Source organism: Capra hircus, chromosome 14 (genome assembly GCF_001704415.2).
Source record: "Capra hircus breed San Clemente chromosome 14, ASM170441v1, whole genome shotgun sequence".
NCBI lineage: Eukaryota > Metazoa > Chordata > Mammalia > Artiodactyla > Bovidae > Capra > Capra hircus.
In genome coordinates, this window is record NC_030821.1 from 59,413,270 (window position 1) to 59,432,582 (window position 19,313).

The 19,313-nt window shown below is 44.2% G+C and overlaps 1 protein-coding gene across 1 annotated transcript in view; it reads right to left on the reverse strand.

Annotated features, from left to right (window-relative positions):
- XKR4 (XK related 4) overlaps nucleotides 1–14,081 on the reverse strand; it is a 313,040-nt gene extending 298,959 nt beyond the window's left edge. The window contains exon 1 of the mRNA XM_018058505.1: nucleotides 13,194–14,081. Coding sequence (XP_017913994.1) covers nucleotides 13,194–13,987 — 794 coding nt within the window. The 5' untranslated portion in view covers nucleotides 13,988–14,081. The remainder of the gene's footprint in view (nucleotides 1–13,193) is intronic.

Genomic DNA, 19,313 nt, shown 5'->3' on the forward strand with positions numbered 1-19,313 from the left:
GTGAAATTAATTTTAGCAATATATTTTATTTAACCCAACATATCCAAAATGTTATCAGTTCAACATGTAATCCATATGAAGGTTTTTAATGAGACAGTTATCATCCTTTCTTTTTTTTTTTTCCACACTAGGTGCTCAAAACTCCCTGGATATTTGACAGTGACAGTATACCTCTATTGGGAATAACTACGTTTTGACGGTCATGTGTAGGTAATAGTAGGTAATGGCTACTGTATTGGAAAGACATGCAGGTCTAGAGCCTGGCAGGGTGACCATACCTACTAATACAGGAGACTGAGAGAAGTTAACTTAGTAACTCTCCAAGGAAACACTTAAGAGCACTGAATGAAACAATCCTGGCATTAGAGAGGGTGAGGGAAGCCTGGCAACAGAAATGACAGCTTAGCAACACCAGCTGTTGTTCGAAAGGGAAATCAGAAAACCATTACTTGGAAAAGAAGACTTTCTGGGAAGGTCATCGTTGGCTATTTTGTTTAAAGGGAAATGAGGAAACTGATCACACATCTACACAAACGTACATTTTATAAGGTGCCATTCTCATTGCTTATCCCACAACACAGGCACTGACATATTTTGTCATATTGTTGATGCTATAGTGCTCATATAGGAAGACAAACAGTAAGGCAGGAAATCAGGCTGACCATCATCACATTTCTTCTCATGGTGTAGCCTGCCTGTGGGCCTCATTGGTCGTAGTGAGCTTGGTCCTCAGAAGCCTTTCCCTATAATTTTCTGAATATAATATACCCTGATAACTCCTGGCTAGGACCTGGTCTTGCCTGGCTGGGTTCCCGATTCATCTCCTTTATCCCTCCCTTGGTTCCTCTTTCCTGTGTGGATGCAGAGCCTCCATCAAACTAAAAGCTGCTGAGAGATGCCCAGAACCTGACCTCCCAATCCACCATCCCTGTTACCCACTGATGGGATGTCCTTCAGCTTTATACTTTAAAACACAGCTGTCATGGTTAGCTTGTGTGATGACCTCAGAGTCTCACCTCCCTTTTCTATTCTCAAGTATGTTTCTGGTCCTTAGATTCCCAGGTTCCTAATATGTTCCCTGTTGTAAAGACCTGCCCAGGCCTTGGCCCTCTGTGAGCTCACTTCCGGCTGACTTCTGACCTGTGTAATAATCCAGGACTCAGGTCAAAGTCGCTCAGACTGCAGGCCCTGCTGGTGCTCTCAGTCTCAAGTTGATCCCATAAACCTAAACATATCACAGCTGGAGCTTTTGCCTTCTTGGCTCCTAGAACAAACTCATTTAAAGGAAGCTTGGCCTAGCTGGTGAAGCTTTGCTGTGATATTGCATATTGGGTCAGTGAAATTTTCCCACTCCTACAATCCAAGGATTAAAAATTCATCCTCTGATTATGGAATGAAATTCTCCATCTTCATTCATTTCTCTTGTAGCTATATTTTCCTTCTTGTAACTAATCAATGCATATTTTACTGAAAATATCCCCCTACTTCTATTAGCAGATCAGAGAAAGGGATGAATAACTTTCCAGAGAATTTGAACATACTTCCTTAATAAAAACTTCAAGTTTCCTCCCTCTTATTCATTTTATTCCAATCTTATTTTATTTATTCAGTTTTTATGGAAACAGTTTCTTTACAATGCTATGTTAGTTTTGGTATAGAGCAAAACAATTCAGCTATATGTATAAATACATTTATGGTTTATTACAGGACATTTAATGTAGTTCCCTGTGCTATACAGGAAGATCTTGTTTATCTTTTTTTTTTTTTGAAGTCTTTATTGAATTTGTTACAATATTGCTTCTGTTTTGTTTCCATTTTTGACTGTAGGGCATGTGGGACTTAGGTTCCTGTCCAAGGATTGAACCCACACCCCCTGCCTTGGAAGGTGAAGTGTTAACCACCAGACTGCCAGGGAAGTCCCTGTTTATTTTTTTATATATAGTAGTTTGCATCTTTAATGCCAAATCCCTAATTTATGCCTTTACGCTTTCCCCTTTGGTAATTCTGTTTTCTATGTCTGTGAGTCTGTTTCTGATTTGTAAGTTAGTTTATTCAGTTCATATTTTAGATTCAACATATAAATGATATAGATAGGTATTAGCCTGTGTGTGCTCAGCAGCTCAGTATTATCTGACTCTTGGGGACCCCATGGACTTTAGCCTGCCAGGTGCCTTTGTCCATGGAATTTTTCAGGCAAGAATACTGGAGTGGGTTGCCATTTTCCTTCTCCAAAGATCTTCCCAATCCAGGGATCGAATCTGTGTCTCCTGCGCCTCCTGAATTGGCAGGCAGATTCTTTACCACTGTGCCACCTGGGAAGCCCAGATATCAGTATATCCTTAAGTAATTGTAATGATTTACTTTTCAGATGTAGGAACACAACTAACATTTAGGCTTTCATTGGGATGGTGTTATATCACTTAGAACTCAAAGTTTTCAAACCCAAGTGATCACCAATCAAATCAGGAAAATCCCATAGGATATCTGTGACTGTCATTCTTAATAGTAGAATATCCCCTGGAAATCTGAAACCCTGTGGGATATCCTTCCTAATTCATATGATAATAATAGACCCAAGTACTAAAACTCACTTTGGAGAGTCTTTGAGAATTGACCTACATTTAAAAAAGTGATTGTTTTTAATTTTACTTTAGTAAAACAGTAAAGTAATGAGCTGAAGACTCTATCAAGAGGAAAGAAGCCTTTCCAAATCCTTTCCCTTGCTTTCATAAAGGACCATTTCTTCCGTGTTACTGTTACATTGATGCAGTGATTATACCGTGAGCTAGTGATGGAAGTGATGAGGGACCGTTTTGTTACTGTTACTGCCACAATGGCTGCCTTTGTGTTGAGTATTGACTCTCTGCTACTGAAAAAAGACCAGGAAAGTAGAGAATTCAGTTCAAAACTGATATCTTTATTCATAATCATTATCTAGGCAGCAGAAAGAAAAATCAGGCTGCTATTTACACGGATGAAATCTCTGAGGCTAGGGGTTCAGAAAGGTGACTTTATCCTTCTTAAATAATGTACTTGATGGGAAGTCAAATCAAAGTCATCTCAAGGCTTTTTAGACTCATATTCACTGCAGATCCTACTTTTTCTAGATATGCCTGATTTTGATTGACTAATCCTCACCCACCCACACACTGCCCACTGCTCTGTTTGTGTAGAAAGATTCCCCTGACATGAAAACAGGTCATGTACATATATTAAGCAAAAGAAGTAGAACTGATTCAGTCTACTTATGAATCATAAAAAGGAGAAAACAGTTTGACATACTTCAGACAATTTTTAAATAGATGCTTAAGAAAAAATTTTTACTGTGAAAATCTGAAATGTTGCCATGAGGTTGAAAATTGCACAGTGTCACAACAGATCTGTAGGATCCTAAAGATCCAGGTGATCACCAGCTGGGAAGGGTTAAAGGGTGGATCTCTGCTTTGAGCACAATGTAATACAGGCCTGTTTTTCATCAGCTGCGGGCCTGGATACCGTCTCTTTGTATAAAGTTTAATTCAATTTCCAGCATATTAAATCAGTGACAGTGTAACCCGGGACAAGCTTTTAATTTAAAAGCAAATCTAGTTCTGACAACAGCCTTCTCGTTGATAAAATGGATAGTTCTTTTTAAGCCTGTGAAGCACTGTTCCTGTTTGCTAATCGTAGCCCTCCAGCTGTGTGAACCTCACCATGTGAAACACAGAAGGAATTCTGGCTTCCCAAGTCTATATGGCACATCTCTTAGAATCGGTGATATGGAACACTTTGAACATCAGCTTCAAATACTTAAATAATGGGCCTTAATGAAAATGGTTTCATTTCATTGGAAAAATTGGAAATGACACAAAATAAGTTGCATTATACAATTAAGCTTAAGATTCTCTATGTGCTAAGTAATACCAGTTCCTGGGTTTCAGATGTGAATATTGTCAGCTGTGGAAAGCCCCTTGCAGAGCCCCTTTGACCCACCTATACAACACCCTAGTGATGACCTGAGAACACATGTCCTGGTGCATATACTCTGAGGCTGGATAAGCCAAAAGGAATTTATGATAAGGGGGTGTGTACTCAGTCATGTCTGACTCTTTGCGACCCCATGGACTGTAGCACACTAGGCTCCTCCGTCCATGGGATTTTTCTGGCAAGAACACTGGAGTGGGTTGTCATTTCCTCCTCCAGGGGATCTTCCTGACCCTGGGATCGAACCTGCTTCTCTTGCGTCTCCTACACTGGCAGGTGGATTCTTTACACTAGCATCATCTGGGAAGCCCATACTAAGAGCAGGATCTATATTTCGAAAGAACGTAAAGGTTAATTTTTAAAGATTTTTGTTTAATATCTACAAAAAGTAGACTTCCACATATGGACCTGGAGACTTCCAAACACTGTTTTTGAGGCTCAGTGTATGTTTAATGGAACTTTGATGAAAATGTGACCCATATTGTACTTTCTTGTGCTGCAGGAGTGGGGAGTCAAGGGGGAGAGCAAAAATACAGATTTTCAATAGGCTTCCCATACTTTTTTCCTACATTTGCTTCTTTTTTGTCCTCCTTCTCTACTTTTCAAGGATGGGGTTTAAAAAAAATAAAGCACATTTAAGTTACTTAAAGTGACAAGAGTTTTAAACATGAAAAGAACCTTAGATATCATTTTTATTGTAATATAATTGTTTTACAATGCTGTGTTAATTTCTGCTGTACAGCAAAGTGAATCAGCAATATGTGTACGTATATACCCTCCCTCATGAGCCTCCCTCCCACCTCCCCCCTACCCATATTATTTTTGACCAATCATATCATACAGGTAGAAAACTAAGACCCAAAAGGAGGAAACCAAACGAAGATGTAAACTAGTGGGGCCATCAGCAGGTGCTGTCACACGTAACCCAGGACAGTAAGTGACCACCTGGGGTCTGAGCTACCGACTGTCCCCATCATCTCTTCTGACTACCCATTTAGTCCGATTCCCCAAAGGCAGCTTGCCCTTCTAAATAAGATCCATCACTGATATTCTAACTGTGCTCTCTCCCTTCATCTTCATCTTAGGGTTAGAAAAGATCTAATGGTGTCTTCAGATCACCTCTTGCCTCTGGGGGATTCTCGGACTGATTCATTTCCATTTTAACCCAACTTTTCTTCCCCTTGTGATCAGTAATCATGTGAGTTCTGTACATATATTGGACATGAAAGCAACATTTCACGGTTATAAGAATTATGGTGATGATGGTGGTGGAGGCTGTAATAGTAGAAGCTACAGTCTTTCTTGGAGTAGACAAACAGGAGCACCAAAAATACCAAACATCATTCTGTATAAAGCATATCCTCACAAGGTCAAGTGTAGGTGAGAATTAAGTGAAAAATGTCCATCCCAAAGCGTCCCCACTCTGACTTTTCTATCAGAAAGAATAGGACAGTGAAGATGGGCTTCTAGCTGCATCTTTATCAGAGGATAGCCAGCATTTTGTCAAATTCAACCCCACTTCCCTAGCACTGGTCATCTACAAAAGAGCCTGGCAATTTGTTACACTGCGCTTTTTCTGATTCACTGAACCATTAGAAACCCAGAAGCAAGAAGGGAGGAAGTGCAGCTACACTCTTACAAAGAAGAAATAGCAACCCCTCTGCTTCATTCACAGATGAGCAAATACTCGCTAGACATGTATTCATATACAAGTCCCACAGTGACTAGAGTAACTGTATGATTCTCCTTCCTGACCAGCCATGCTACCTGGAAGAAAGGCACGTGGTATGGTGGTCAGAATTACACATGCCATTCAAGAGAACGTTTCCTATTGAGAATTATTGAATGCTTTTCCCCTTGAAATTTATCAACATATTTCAATTGTTTTATAAGATTATGCCTATAAGCACTTTCTCATGACTAGTACCACAATGCACCTTATATTTGATGGTGCATTAGAGTAATAAATCCAATTCTAATTCATAATCTTGCTTCCGTCAGCTTAGAATGTGTTCAAATTCTAAGACAAGTCAAAGAAATGTGCTCATCAGTTAGCCCGTGGTTCCATAGAAAGGGAAATCATTCTATTTATCTGTTACTCAGTGACTGGTGCTATTTAAACTCATAGGTACACTGTTCCATTCAAACTGTAAAAAATATAGAACATATTTAATAGAAGTCATGTATTTGGGTATTTGAACATTAAGGAATTTTTTGGTAAGGAACTGAAGAAAGACCTTCAAAGTTACTGACCCAAGAATTGTGGACACTGTTCAAAAATGATAGCACCCATTTGTATAGATATTACTTTCAACTGTTCTGTGAAAATAGACTGCAATTTCATGGGGTGTAATAAGTATAACATTTTTTCACCCTTGTAAGTATATAGCTCAAGCGAATGGAAAAATTACAACTTTTTCACTTATTACAAAGATATTTATATCTGTGTAGTCTTTTATTTTTTTGTATCTCTCCCACCTCAATATTGAATTCTAGCCCAGGATCTGTGCAGAGCTACATGACCTAAAGAGGGAAACATTCAAAATTCTGTCTCAATTTCTACATTGAAATTGCAAAAAAAAGTAAAATGAAAGTATTACCTCAAAGATGAATCTGAGGATTACATAAAAAAGAAAACATGGAAACTCTCTGAAAATTGAAGTGTTCTACAAATATAATGAACAATGTTCTATGGGTTTCAATAAGGTGAAGCCCACTGTATCTTAAGGAAAAATCTCTTCAAAATGTAACATACAACAAACTTTTGCCAAGAACTTACTTTAGTATAAATACAGTTAATTTCAGCCAAGCCATTTTTCTGAAAAAACAACTCTTGCATAAAAATTACAACTCTTGCTCCAATTACATCCACACTGAATACTTTAAAATCAATGAAGTTTTATGAATGAGAAGGATACGATCCAGTTACAGAGGAATTGATGACATATCCTCTGAACATTTCAACTGTTTGCCCCTCCTTGAATAAAACAAGGTTTGAACACTTTTCAACAGTCTTCACCCTTATAATCCTTCAATGGTTTCTCAATGCCTTCAGAATAAAAACTAAATTTACTTCATTGTCTAGCCCATCTTCACCTCCAGCTACTATCTCACAATTACTCTCTGTTCAAAACACACTTCACCTGCCGTGTTGTTTCTTGCTTCTCTGCCCTTTCACAGAATTATATCCAAGACTCCACAGCCAACACCCTACTTTATTAGATAGTAGATCTTCCCACCAAAACCTCTGCTCAACCATTTGCACCAGAGTCTTACTTGAACCACTAAGGTGGACTGAGCTTCCTGTTTCTATCACAGTGCTTATTTTCCTGTATTGAAATTGTCTGTTTACTATTCCATCTTCCTCAGTCAGACAGTAGATTGTTTGAAAGAAGATGTGCATTTTATTCATTTTGGGGAGATAAGTAACTAGCATAGTGCCTTGCATACAGCAAGTACTCAACACAGATTAAGAGATAAATTAATATGCAGTAAACAGAACACAGACATAAGGGAAATGACGATTCCATTAACTCAGGAAAGGGCACCAATTTTGCATGGCCTACATCAGAATTCAGAACTAACTCAGAATCAATAAAGTACTTTTTCAATAGTTGAAGCTATACCCAATATGCTACTTTCTTACCCATTCCTTATCTCTAGAACTTTTCATCCTTGACAAAGCACTTTGTGCTTATTCACAGACATTATGCCTTTTAATCATGAATGCCACTTCAAGATCATGTTTCTCAGCTGGGTTTTAGTGCAACATCCTCAGCATGTCCAAGTGGTATGGGAAGAGAAACATTGGGCAGACGCTCTGTGCTCCAGCCTCTATTCTGCCATTGAACCGCTGTGTGTTATTAGGGAAACACCCCAACTTGTCTAAACTTAGCTCTCTGTTGAACTTTGCTAATCTTGTGTGTGTGTGTGTGCGCGCCGCACGTGTGTGCACATGTAAGCGTGCTCAGTCACCAAGTTGTGTTCAACTCTTTGCAACCCCATGGATTGTAGCCCGCCAGGCTCCTCTGTCCCTGGGATTCTCCAGGCAAGAATACTGGAGTATGTGGCCATTTCCTTCTTCAGGGGATCTTTCCGACCCAGGGATAGAACAACCTGCGTCTCCTGCATTGGCAAGCAGATTCTTTACCACTAAGCCACTTGGGAAGTCCTTGCTAACCTTAGTGAAGGTAGACAGTCATTTTTAAACACTATTGTCCTTGTTATCCAAATTAGCATTTGGAGGTAGCTAACTGAACCAGTAAGTGAACAGACTTTAGGGTAAGACAGGGCTGGTTTTGACTTCAAGATACATCACATAGTAGCTGTGTCATCTTGTGCCAGCTAGTTAATCTCTCTGAGCCAGTTTTCTCCAAAATATATAGAGGTACCAGTGGTTGACTTTATTTTTCTGGGCTCCAAAATCATTGCAGATGGTGATTGCAGCAATGAAATTAAAAGATGCTTACTCCTTGGAAGGAAAGTTATGACCAACCTAGACAGCATATTCGGAGAAGGCAATGGCACCCCACTCCTTTCTTGCCTGGAAAATCCCATGGACGGAGGAGCCTGGTGGGCTGCAGTCCATGGGGTCGCTAAGAGTCGGACGCGACTAAGCGACTTCACTTTCACTCTTCACTTTCATGCACTGAAGAAGGAAATGGCAACCCACTCCAGTGTTCTTGCCTGGAGAATCCCAGGGATGGGGGAGCCTGGTGGGCTGCCGTCTCTGGGGTTGCACAGAGTCGGACATGACTGAAGCGACTTAGCAGCAGCAGCAGCAGACAGCATATTAAAAAGCAGAGACGTTACTTTGCCAACAAAGGTCCGTCTAGTCAAGGCTATGGTTTTTCCAATGGTCATGTATGGATGTGAGAGTTGGACTGTGAAGAAAGCTGAGCACAGAAGAATTGATGCTTTTGCACTGTAGTGTTGGAGAAGACTCTTGAGAGTCCCTTGGACTGCAGGGAGATCCAATCAGTCCATCGTAAAGGAGATCATTCCTGAGTGTTCACTGGAAGGACTGATGTTGAAACCGAAACTCCAATATTTTGGCCACCTGATGCGAAGAGCTGACTCGTTGGAAAAGACCCTGATGCTGGGAAAGATTGAGGGCAGGAGGAGAAGGGGACGACAGAAGATGAGATGGTTGGATGGCATCATTGACTCGATGGACATGGGTTTGGGTGGACTCTGGGAGTTGGTGATGGACAGGGAGGCCTGGCGTGCTGCGGTTCATGGGGTCACAAAGAGTCGGACATGACTGAGCAACTGAACTGAACTGAACTGAATGATTAGACAAGATGAGTACAAAAATTTTTGTAGATTTAAAAAGAAAAAAGTACCACGTAAAAACTCTTGTTAATACGATTCTTGTTTGGCCAGAACAATGTTTCGCAAAGAGCTCTGTACGCCACATGATTACAAGGATTTAATAGATGTGCCTTTAAAAAGTTAACAATTTCACAACAGCTTAGTAAGTAAAGGCTCAGAGAAGTCCTACTGTGAAGAGATCTGCTTAACTCTGTTTAACCCATGCACTTGAGCATGGAACACATGCTAACACCTGGTGGATCAAGCATGAGAAACCCAAGAAGGCTGTCCTTCCATTGGGCAACTCTCATGAAAAGATATTCAGAAACAAAATCCAAAATGGTAAAAATATTCCCCATTCTACCATCCACTGAGTTATCATTTGGAACATGCCTATTTGCTAGAAGACAATGAAATATGTACATAGCTACACATGTACATGTGTAGGAGAAATTCAGGTCAAATTTTAAGAGTAAGTCATAAACTCTAAAGGAGGAAGACTTCTCGATGTAACTGATCACAGGTCTCATGAGGACTAAAAGGTGTTCTGATTGGGCATTTCTGATTCCCACACGTTGAGCTGCATGCTTAGTAACTTCTGGGATCATATGACATGAACACAAGAGAAAAGTACTTCCTCATTCATTCACCAGCACAATTTAAAGTCACAATTGCTCTCTTCACATGGTAGCAAAAATTCACTTCATTATTTCAATGGTTCTTTCCCAGTATCCACTCCTGTGACTTTAAAAGCTGCCATTAATTTCTCATTAGCAAACTTTAATTAAAATGAATATGTATCATTGCTTTCAGCAGTTGCATTTGTAATAAATGTATGAGTACATGCAAATCTTGTCCAAAATGTTTCAAATAGCTATTTCTGAACAAGCAAACACTTTGATGGTTTTTCAAAGGATTTTGTCTACAGAGAGCTTTTAGAATCTGGCCCTTACCTAAAATAACTTGAATTCCATGCAAATACAATGGACAGTTACCAACCTAGCTAAAATCTATTTTATTGATCTTAGAAAGTAGCATGTTTAAAATAGGAGTAATGATCTCTTAGCTTGGAACCATTCACACTTTTGTGTTTCTGCAACTTTTGTGTAAAATGCACTGAAAAGAAAAGCCAGAAAGAGCATAGAGATGCTCCTAATTTAAGGAACCATGGGAATTAAAGATAATTGTCTAATACAACAACCTGAGATGAACGGCATTTCAGCAGTTTATTATCAAAGATGCACCCACACCCTCAAGTTCAATGCAAATATTCTACACCCAGAAAAGTTGAAATAATTCAGAATGCATCTGAGTGTTGAATTCCATGAACTCTCTGACTCCATTTTAATTTCCTACATTAAGCTAAATTTTGTGGGTTTTTTTTTTTTTTTGCTTTGTTTTGTTTTTAACATTATCAGGAGAAAATGAGGTTGAGTCTGAGATGATGCTTCCACCAAGTTAGCCCACCATCCTCCATAACCAGAATCCAAGAATGGATAAGATTAGACAACTCACATATAAATTATTAAATGATTATTCTGAATAAGTAGACAAACATGTAAAAACATTTCCAGTATTACTTCCTCCCAAATGACCCCGTGTTAGCAGAATAAAGTTCTGAGCCTTTATAGAAAACATTGTAGAAATGCATAGTAAAAATGAACCCTATGTGCCCACAGTTTCTCCAAGGGTTGGAGTGGTTAATGCATTTGTCTTACAGCCTGTGATTTTCCTTCTGAATTGAACCTCACCCATTCTGCCCCACTCCCCATAGCTTTGCTGTATGGCCAGTTGACCCAGTAGCTATGGTCTTACTGAGATGTGTCTAGGAGGCCCTTTTCTTTTCCTAATTATTCCTCACTTTCTGCATTTTATGTTCTGAGATATTCAACATCATTTTCAATTGGGAAAATGTTTGGTCTAGAAGGCCCAGTAAAAACAATTAGAATTTGATACTCAATTTTTCATAAAGTATCAATTGGTAAGATACATGGATAGTTCTTCAGTTAATGGAACTGAGAAGTGTTTCCCTTCTTTACATAAATCTAGAAATTTTAAAGGTAAAAGAGGATGATTTTCAAACCCTGCATGAAATTTGCACAAGTTAACAAATGGAATGTTAAGCTTCATTTACCACATTATCAGATTAAAACTGCTAATCATATGAATCCCAGCCACTAAACAATTTCAGTAATTAAATCAAGCATTTGAGTTCTTCATCAGAATTGAAGGCACCAAGCTGTCTTTGCAGTAGTCAACCATGGGAAATAACAGTTATCACATTTAAGTGACTTTTTTAAAAGTCCTTTAAATCCAAAGTATGAAGGTATCCAAAATCAATTTGTCTGACTGCAAAGCATATAGCACTTTTCCAGGTAGTATCTGCTTGGGAAAAAAAAAAAAAGTTTCTCAGTTTGAAAGGTCACTATCTATGCAATGCTTACCCTGCTTTACAAAGCAATGGTCCTGGAAAAGGTTGAAAAATTATCACACATGCTCTTCTCAATGAAAACACTATACAGTTCACCATAAAGAAAGGGATATTTTCAGTTCTGTTCCACAAATTCTCTGAGTTGTTTCCACACAGGATAACTTAGCATAGTTAATGACTTGTAGTTTTTTTTTTTTAATCACAAAAATAACTACAAATGAAATCGTAAAGGACACTAGCATAGCAGAATGTAGCCCCATACCAGTGCACTTGTGAGGAAGTTTCCTCATTTTACTTATACTTACTAAGCTGTTTAATTTAAAAAAAAAGGGGGGGGACCCAAAAGCAAAACTCTAGGATGTTAGCATTTAAATTGTTCAACACCAAGAATTTTTGTAGCTGTAAAATATCACTCAAAAAGCCATCAAAAACACACAAATTTCAGAGAAACGTGTTCCTGAGCAGATCGCTTCATTATATTCCTAAATCCAGGCAGTGACATCTCCAATGATGATTCCCTCTGCCCAAAGGAACCATATTCCAATTTGTACTCCAGTTTGTAAGTGGAAAGGGTATCCATGTAAAGAATTGGCATATCAGATGACAAGCAGAAAAACAAGTCAGTGAAGATGCCAAGTGTGATCAAAGTTTACAAGGTGCGCCATCCTTTTCCAAGGGTTCTTAGTTCTCCAGATATGGGGATGTTGCAAGATAATCAGGAAGTGTACCATTAGAGTAAGTCTCAGTCTAATCCCAGGGACAGGGAAGACTGGTGGGCTGCTGTCTACGGGGTCGCACAGAGTCAGACATGACTGAAGCGACTTAGGAGCAGCAGCAGCAGTCCAATAAAGTGTACTTGCTCCTATGTGGAGATGGTTATAAATACAGATATAGATATAGACAGTCTCCAAAAGAGACAAGTGTGTCCCTACTACACTCTCAACGTGAAGCACTTCTCTAGCGGTTATCATTAAAATGTGGCTACTTCTGAACAGCAACAACTCCCATCTAACTAGAACCAGCAGATTCTTCTCAGGGAACAAAAGAAGCCATCCAAATTGCAACATACATCTCAAACTCAACATCATTAGAGAGGATTTTTTTTTAGAAGATGTAGTCGGAATCCTCTCCTCCTCGCTGAAACAGTATGAAATAGTATCTCTAAAAATGTGTGAGGGGTGATGAGAGAGGGTGGTAGTGTATAAAGAGAGAAGCTAGTGGAGCAGAGGAAAGACGGAAGGGATGGGGTGCTCAAAGCCACTTAGTTGCCCTTCCCTTGCTTCTCACTTCTCTCCACCCTAGGTTCTGATGGCAAATTTTAAAATGCAAAACCCAGTTTTAAAAACAAACAAAGAAACAAAAAACCCCAGCAAGAGTGTGACTAGGATTACCACCAAGGCAACCCTAAACAGGTCTCGTCAAAAGCAAAGCGGTGGGCATGTAGTAGCGGCAGCCAGTCCCCGTCCCCCCACCCCTGGTACGGTACCTCCAGAACTGCCCAAGCTGCAAGATGTGGGTGAGTGACTGCAGGAGCCAGATGCAGAAGGAACAGGACGCAGACCTGGGTTTGCCGCCGGCCCGGGCGGCCCCGCTGCTGTTGCTGCCGCTGTTGGTGGCGGCGACGTGGCCCTTGCCGGCGCTGGACGCCTGCCTCTGCGGCGTGGAGGGGCGAGCCTCTCCTTCCGCGGCCGCGGCCCCGCCGCCCACCGCGGTCTTGCCCTCGGCCCCGGGCTGCGTGCAGCCGGCGGCGGCCGCGGCGCTGTCCTCGGTGCTGAAATCGTGCACGAACCAGCGGAAGCTGAACACCTGCACCGAGAGCGAGCCGAGCACCACGAAGAACAGCGTGAGCCCGAACCACCAGCGCTGGCCGCGCAAGTAGTAGTCCACGGCGAGCCAGATGTCCGTGCCCACGTCCGCGAAGTACACGGCCACAGCCGCCAGGATCCAGAGGCAGTCCCACAGCGAGTAGCGCCGCTGCTCCGGGCCCAGGCGCAGGCACAGCGCCGCCGAGCCCGGCCCGGAGCCGCCGCCCGGGCCGCCCGAGCCCCCGGAGCCGCCGCCCGAGCCGCTGCTCCCGGCGCAGCAGCAGCAGCAGCAGCACCGCGAGCCGTCCGGGCAGCAGGCGCCCCCGGCCGCCTCCTCGTCCTCGGCTCCCGACCCCGACGGCAGGCCGGGCGCCAGTCCCTGCACCGAGCCCGAGTGGTCCGAGTTCTGCAGCGGGGTGAACGCCACGTCGCTGCCCTTCTTCATCTTCAGCCTCCCGTCTGACTTAGCGGCCATGATGCCTCCAGCGCGGAGGAGCGCCCTCCTTTATGTGGCACCTTTCCGCGCTGTCTCCTCCTCCCGCCACCTCCTCGCCGCGCCCCGGCTTCCCTCCCGGCGCGCGGCTCCCCTCCTCCTGCCCCTGCGCCGGCTCGCCCGCCGGGCTGGGCGCTGGGCCGGGCTAGCGGCGCGCCCGGAGCCGGCAGGAGCGCCGCCTGGCTGCCTGCGCGGAGCCAAGCTGCTTGCGGCGCCCAGCGCGCGCCCCGGCCCGCCACCCGCGCCCCTCGCCGTCCCGGCCCCGCGGCTGCCGCCCGAGCCGCCGCCGCCGCCAGCAGCAGGAGCAGCAGCGGCCGCCGCGGCGCTCCTCGGACCTGCACATTCCTCTCCTCCCCTCGCGCGCGCTCCCTCCTCCCGCTTCCTCGCCTCCACCAGCTGACTCCGAGCGAGAGGATGACCTCATCCTTCTCTTCCAGCTGCCGCCGCTCCCGCCCCGGCTGCTCGGGAGGGGCGAGGGAGGAGGAGGGCCTCGGAGGAGGGGCCGCGGCCGGGAAGCGCGGCGGGATCGGGATGGGGGTGGCGAGTCCCCGGGGCCCGGAGGATTGATGGAGAGAGACGGTCGAGGGTCCCGGCTCACGGGATTGCGGAGAACGCGGGGTGGATTTGACCGACCCCGGGAAGGGGCGGGAGGGCGCGGAGAGAGGAGAGGTCCCCGCGTGCAGCCCGCGCGGAGGTCGGCGGAGAGTGGGGACGGCGGGTGTGGCACGGCGCGGGGCTCTTTGTGTTCGGTTCTGAGCTACGGAGATCTGGAGAAGGGCTAGGTGTGCAGCCGGGGCCGACGAGGGTTGGGGGACTGGGCTAGATTCGGACACCAAGGCCCCGAAAGCCTACAGCGGCAGTGGGTGTGCCCGGCCCTGGAGAGCCGGCGAAGGCGCGGAGGACCAGCGGGTCCTCGGGGAGCCCCGAGCCCGCGCCCTCGGGGAAGGAGCGCGCGGCCAGATGGCTCCGGCTTCTCCGGGGAGGCCAGGCGCCCAGGCTTGGGAAGAGAAGGCGGCGGCTCGGATGCCCTCCGCTGCCCAAGCCGGCGCCGCCCGGCCGATACCCCCGCGCTCCCTCCTCGGCCGGGAAGTGATCAAGCCTGGAGGAGCGGCGAACCGGAGGGCCAGGCGGCAGCCCACGGCCGCGTCCTCCTGTAGGTGGGAGGCGCCGCACCCCTGGCGGCGGCTCGGGGCTCCGCGGGCGGAGGGGCGGGGCGGCAGCCGTGGGTAACGGGCCCGGCCCGCGGGAGAGGAGTGGCAGAGCCTGGAGCTGACGCCACCTCCCCGGTCCAGTGGAGAATTACCTGCTCTTAAAGCGACAGGAGTTTCAGGCTTGTGTAGTCCCGCCACTCCAGAAATGACTGGAATAAATTAAATCTGTGATCACCAAATTATTATAGTAACAGATATAGAGAATAGGAAAATTGAAAAAGACTCTTGGAAATGCAGTCGATATAGGGTTCCGCGCCTCTTTTTTGATAAGAAAACTTAGTCTAATTTGTTTCACTTAACTTTTGGAAACGTAAGAGAAGGGGACTGTAATTCTTAAATTATACTGTGGCTCACATGTTTTAAGCCCAGAGGGAAGTGAGGCAACACGTGTTACCCCGCCACGAAGAGCACCAGCGTGGTCTTCTAAATCTGGAGGCAAAACCTCACACCCTCGCGCTAACTTGCAGACACCAGGCTCAGTCTGAACTAGTATGTGCGCCATTCTTAATTGGTAGCATTATGAAGGAGATGTGCACGCATTTCTCTGCAAGTAGAAATCGCCGCCCCAGGCGTCTCCTGCTACAGTTATCTGCTGTTTGAGCACCAACCTGATCAAAGTGGGATTTGCCCACCTTCGCCCTTTGTTCTTATAGACTGGTGCCTGCCCTGGGTCCTCCTATGGTGAACTCTGCCTGACAGTCTGGCAGGAGGGTGTTGGGCCCAAGAGCCCATAAACATTATCTGGCATGTACAAATCCAGTATTTCTATCACAAGGCGTGGCCAGATGGGGAATGAGGGTCAATGCAGGACCACGCAGCCAGGTAGATGGCCAAGCAAAGGGTATGTTTTAAATCTAACTTTAAAACTGGGCCCTCTCGGAGACTTCCTGGTGGTCCAGTAGCTAAGACTCCATGCTCCCAATTCAGGGTTCAGGGAACTAGATCCCACCCGCCTCAACTAAGAGTTTGCATGCTGCAACTAAAAAAATTAAAAAATAAAAGACCCCACACAACAAAGAAGAACCTGCCTGTGGCAACTAAAATCAAGTGCAGCCAAACAAGTAAATATTTTTTTAAAAAATTAGACCCTCTTGAAGTAGGACCATCCCTTTTATTTATTTATTTTTTGAAAACACCCCAGTTCTTTTCCCCCAAGGTCCAAATCTTAAGAGTGCATCTCCAGGGCACTACAGCTGATCCTTGTGCCAAAGCACTGGGGAGAGGAATGATCTCTTAGGTAACTGAGCCCTGAAGGATAAGGTATATTCTAGGTCAAGTGCAAGGCCTTAGGTATGAAAAGCCAGCTGATGTTTGGAGGTCTGGACCTGCCTCAAGCTTCCTCTAGAGAAGGGATGTTTCTTATTCAGTTGTATTCTCTGCCTATAGCACAGCGCCTGCACAGACGATTCACTCAATAAACATGAGCTGAATGAATGCATGGATTTACAGGGAAAAAAGAACTTTCCACGACAGAAAGAATGCTGCATTCTGTATTAATGTTCCCATGGAAACAGGAATTAGGAGACTTATCCTGTTAGATTCTAAAAAAGAAACAACTAGTAATACTTTCCTTATTAGTATATTTATTCAAAACCATTTAGATTTTTTTTTTAAGCTTTTGTCTGAACCATCTCTGGAAAGTGGTGGAAGTCAATGGGAAGAGTACATGAGCTGGAGGTCAGAGTAGGAGGTTCTTCCCCTTATTGGCCTCACAATCTGGGCAAATCACTCAATAAACAGGATTGATATGAGGACTGGATGAAATAATGCATATTACTGTGCTTTGCACACAATAGTGTTCTTAATTAATTTCTTACCTCCTATTACTCACATCTCAGGATGAGGTTTCTAAAATCACCTGCTGTATTGTCATCACTGGATCTGCCAAGGCACATGGATATATAGGTCAGAAGCTCAGAATTTAGACTCAGAGGTGTCCTGAGTCATATTATTTAACTCCTCACTCCATCCTGGCCCTCAGGTTCATCATTTGTAATCTAGTATCTCTAGCATCCAGTGTTGTTGCCGGGAGTAAATAAAATGATGCAGGCAAACTCTTTGACACCATGTCCTACACTCACAATCCACAAAGTTCAGTTAACATTTTTCACATGTCTTCCACCCCTTCATGTTTTCTGGTTTAATTCCAAAACTTTACATTGAGCTAGTCAACTTTCCCTCAAATAAGCTTTCTTCAGAGCACAGCTGTTGGACCCCCTGCATCAGAATCAGATGATTTTTAATACAGATCCTGGCCTGTCAATGCTGATCCCCTCTCCTTCAGTGATCTTGTCTTCCATCCTTCCCTTGTTGTTATAACCTAAACCACGCCATCACTCAACAGCTTTATAATCTCAATTTCAAGCATTCTGCTCTGACTGATTTCTCGTAAATGGTCAGCTCAGTCCCCTCAGTGCCCATGGACTCAATTTTGCCAGGCTTTCATGTCCCTTAACCCCTTCACACTCTCACCTTTCTCCTTTCCCAGCTTAAATCTCATGGTCAATCCCCATCAGCGGTTTCTGGAACACATCCCCAGTTCTGTTGTTGCTCAACATCAATGTGGTGTCAGCCCTGCTCTGACTTCAGGTCTGAGCCTGTGCAACTGGCTGTGTATAGAGAAAGGGTGTCCATGCTGACCAGCTCCCACAGATGTGAGCCCGTGAACCTGAAGGAAGCCTGGGGCTGCTCAGCGATCACCTGGGGTCCTCCCAGTCCATTGGTGTCCTACATGATTTTTTTTGGCTGCACCGGGTCTTTGTTGTGACATAAGGACTTTTCTAACAGTGGCACGTGGGCTTAGTTGCTCCCCAGCATATGGGATCTTAGCTCCCCGAACAGATATCAAACCCACATCCCCTGTGTTGGAAGACAGATTCTTAACCACAGGGCCACCAGGGAAGTCCCTGTCCTACACTTTCAAATTATTGTTTCTTTTCTTCTTTTCCCTTCTCAAACTTTTAACATCTCCTGCATCCTTACTCTCAGCAAATGACTCTGCTTCCCAAGTCACTGAGAACAATAAGTTGACCACAACAGAATAGAGCCCCCAAAGCTCCCAGCACTTCCCCTGACCACTGGCCAGCATCTGTCCTTGCCTCCCCAAGGGGATCCCTTCCCTTGTTCACTAGCTCCCGTCCCCTCGTTGCTCAAGAGCACTATTCAACACTAATTTCCATGATCATCAGTTTTCCCTCTCTTCTGGATTATCCCCATTCCATTCAAACACACTCTTATTTCACTAGTTAAGAAACAAAGCCAGCCAAAATCACTAAAACAGAACAAAAACATTTCCTTTGATTCCAGTTCCGTTTCTAGCTACCACTGCATGTCTTTGAAACCTTTTACGACAAACTTCTCGAGTTGCCTAACCTGGCTTTCTTCAATTCCTGTTCACCTGTCCTCTTGAATGCACTCAAATAAACCAACAACCACCCACTGAAACTGCTCTCACCAAGTTGGAGGCCACCTTTTCCCACTTCACTAAGCATCTCAGCCGACATCTTACCTGAACACTTCAGCAGCATTTGCCCTAGCTGATCACTCCTGCTCGTTGAAAGTGTCCTTCTCTCGGCTTTCACTACACCATACATTCTTCCTTTCTTTCCCCTCTCTCCAAGCAGTCTCAGCTAATTCTGGGTCCTTTGCTAGTTGTCATTTCCTCTGTCTTTATATAGTTTCAGTTCTCTAATCTTCCTCTATGTACTCTTGCTCCCTCAATCACTTCATGAAATCTTATGTTTTACAGTGCCACCCATATGCCAATGATGCTCATGTTTATTTCTCCAAGATGGAGATTCTTTTCCCACATAAGTCATTACAGAGTATTAAGAAGAGTCCCCTGTGCTATACAGTAGGTCCTTATTATCTGTTTTATATATATATTTAGTAGTATGGTTTTTTCCCAAAACTACAAAGTCTCCTGAAGCATTTAAAATAAAAGATATGATTAATTTTCCATTTTAGAGTGACCATTCGGGCTTCCCTTGTGGCTCAGCTGGTAAAGAATCCGCCTGTAATGTGGAAGATCTGGGTTCAATCCCTGGGTTGGGAAGATCCCCTGGAGAAGGGAAAGGCTACCCACTCCAGTGTTCTGG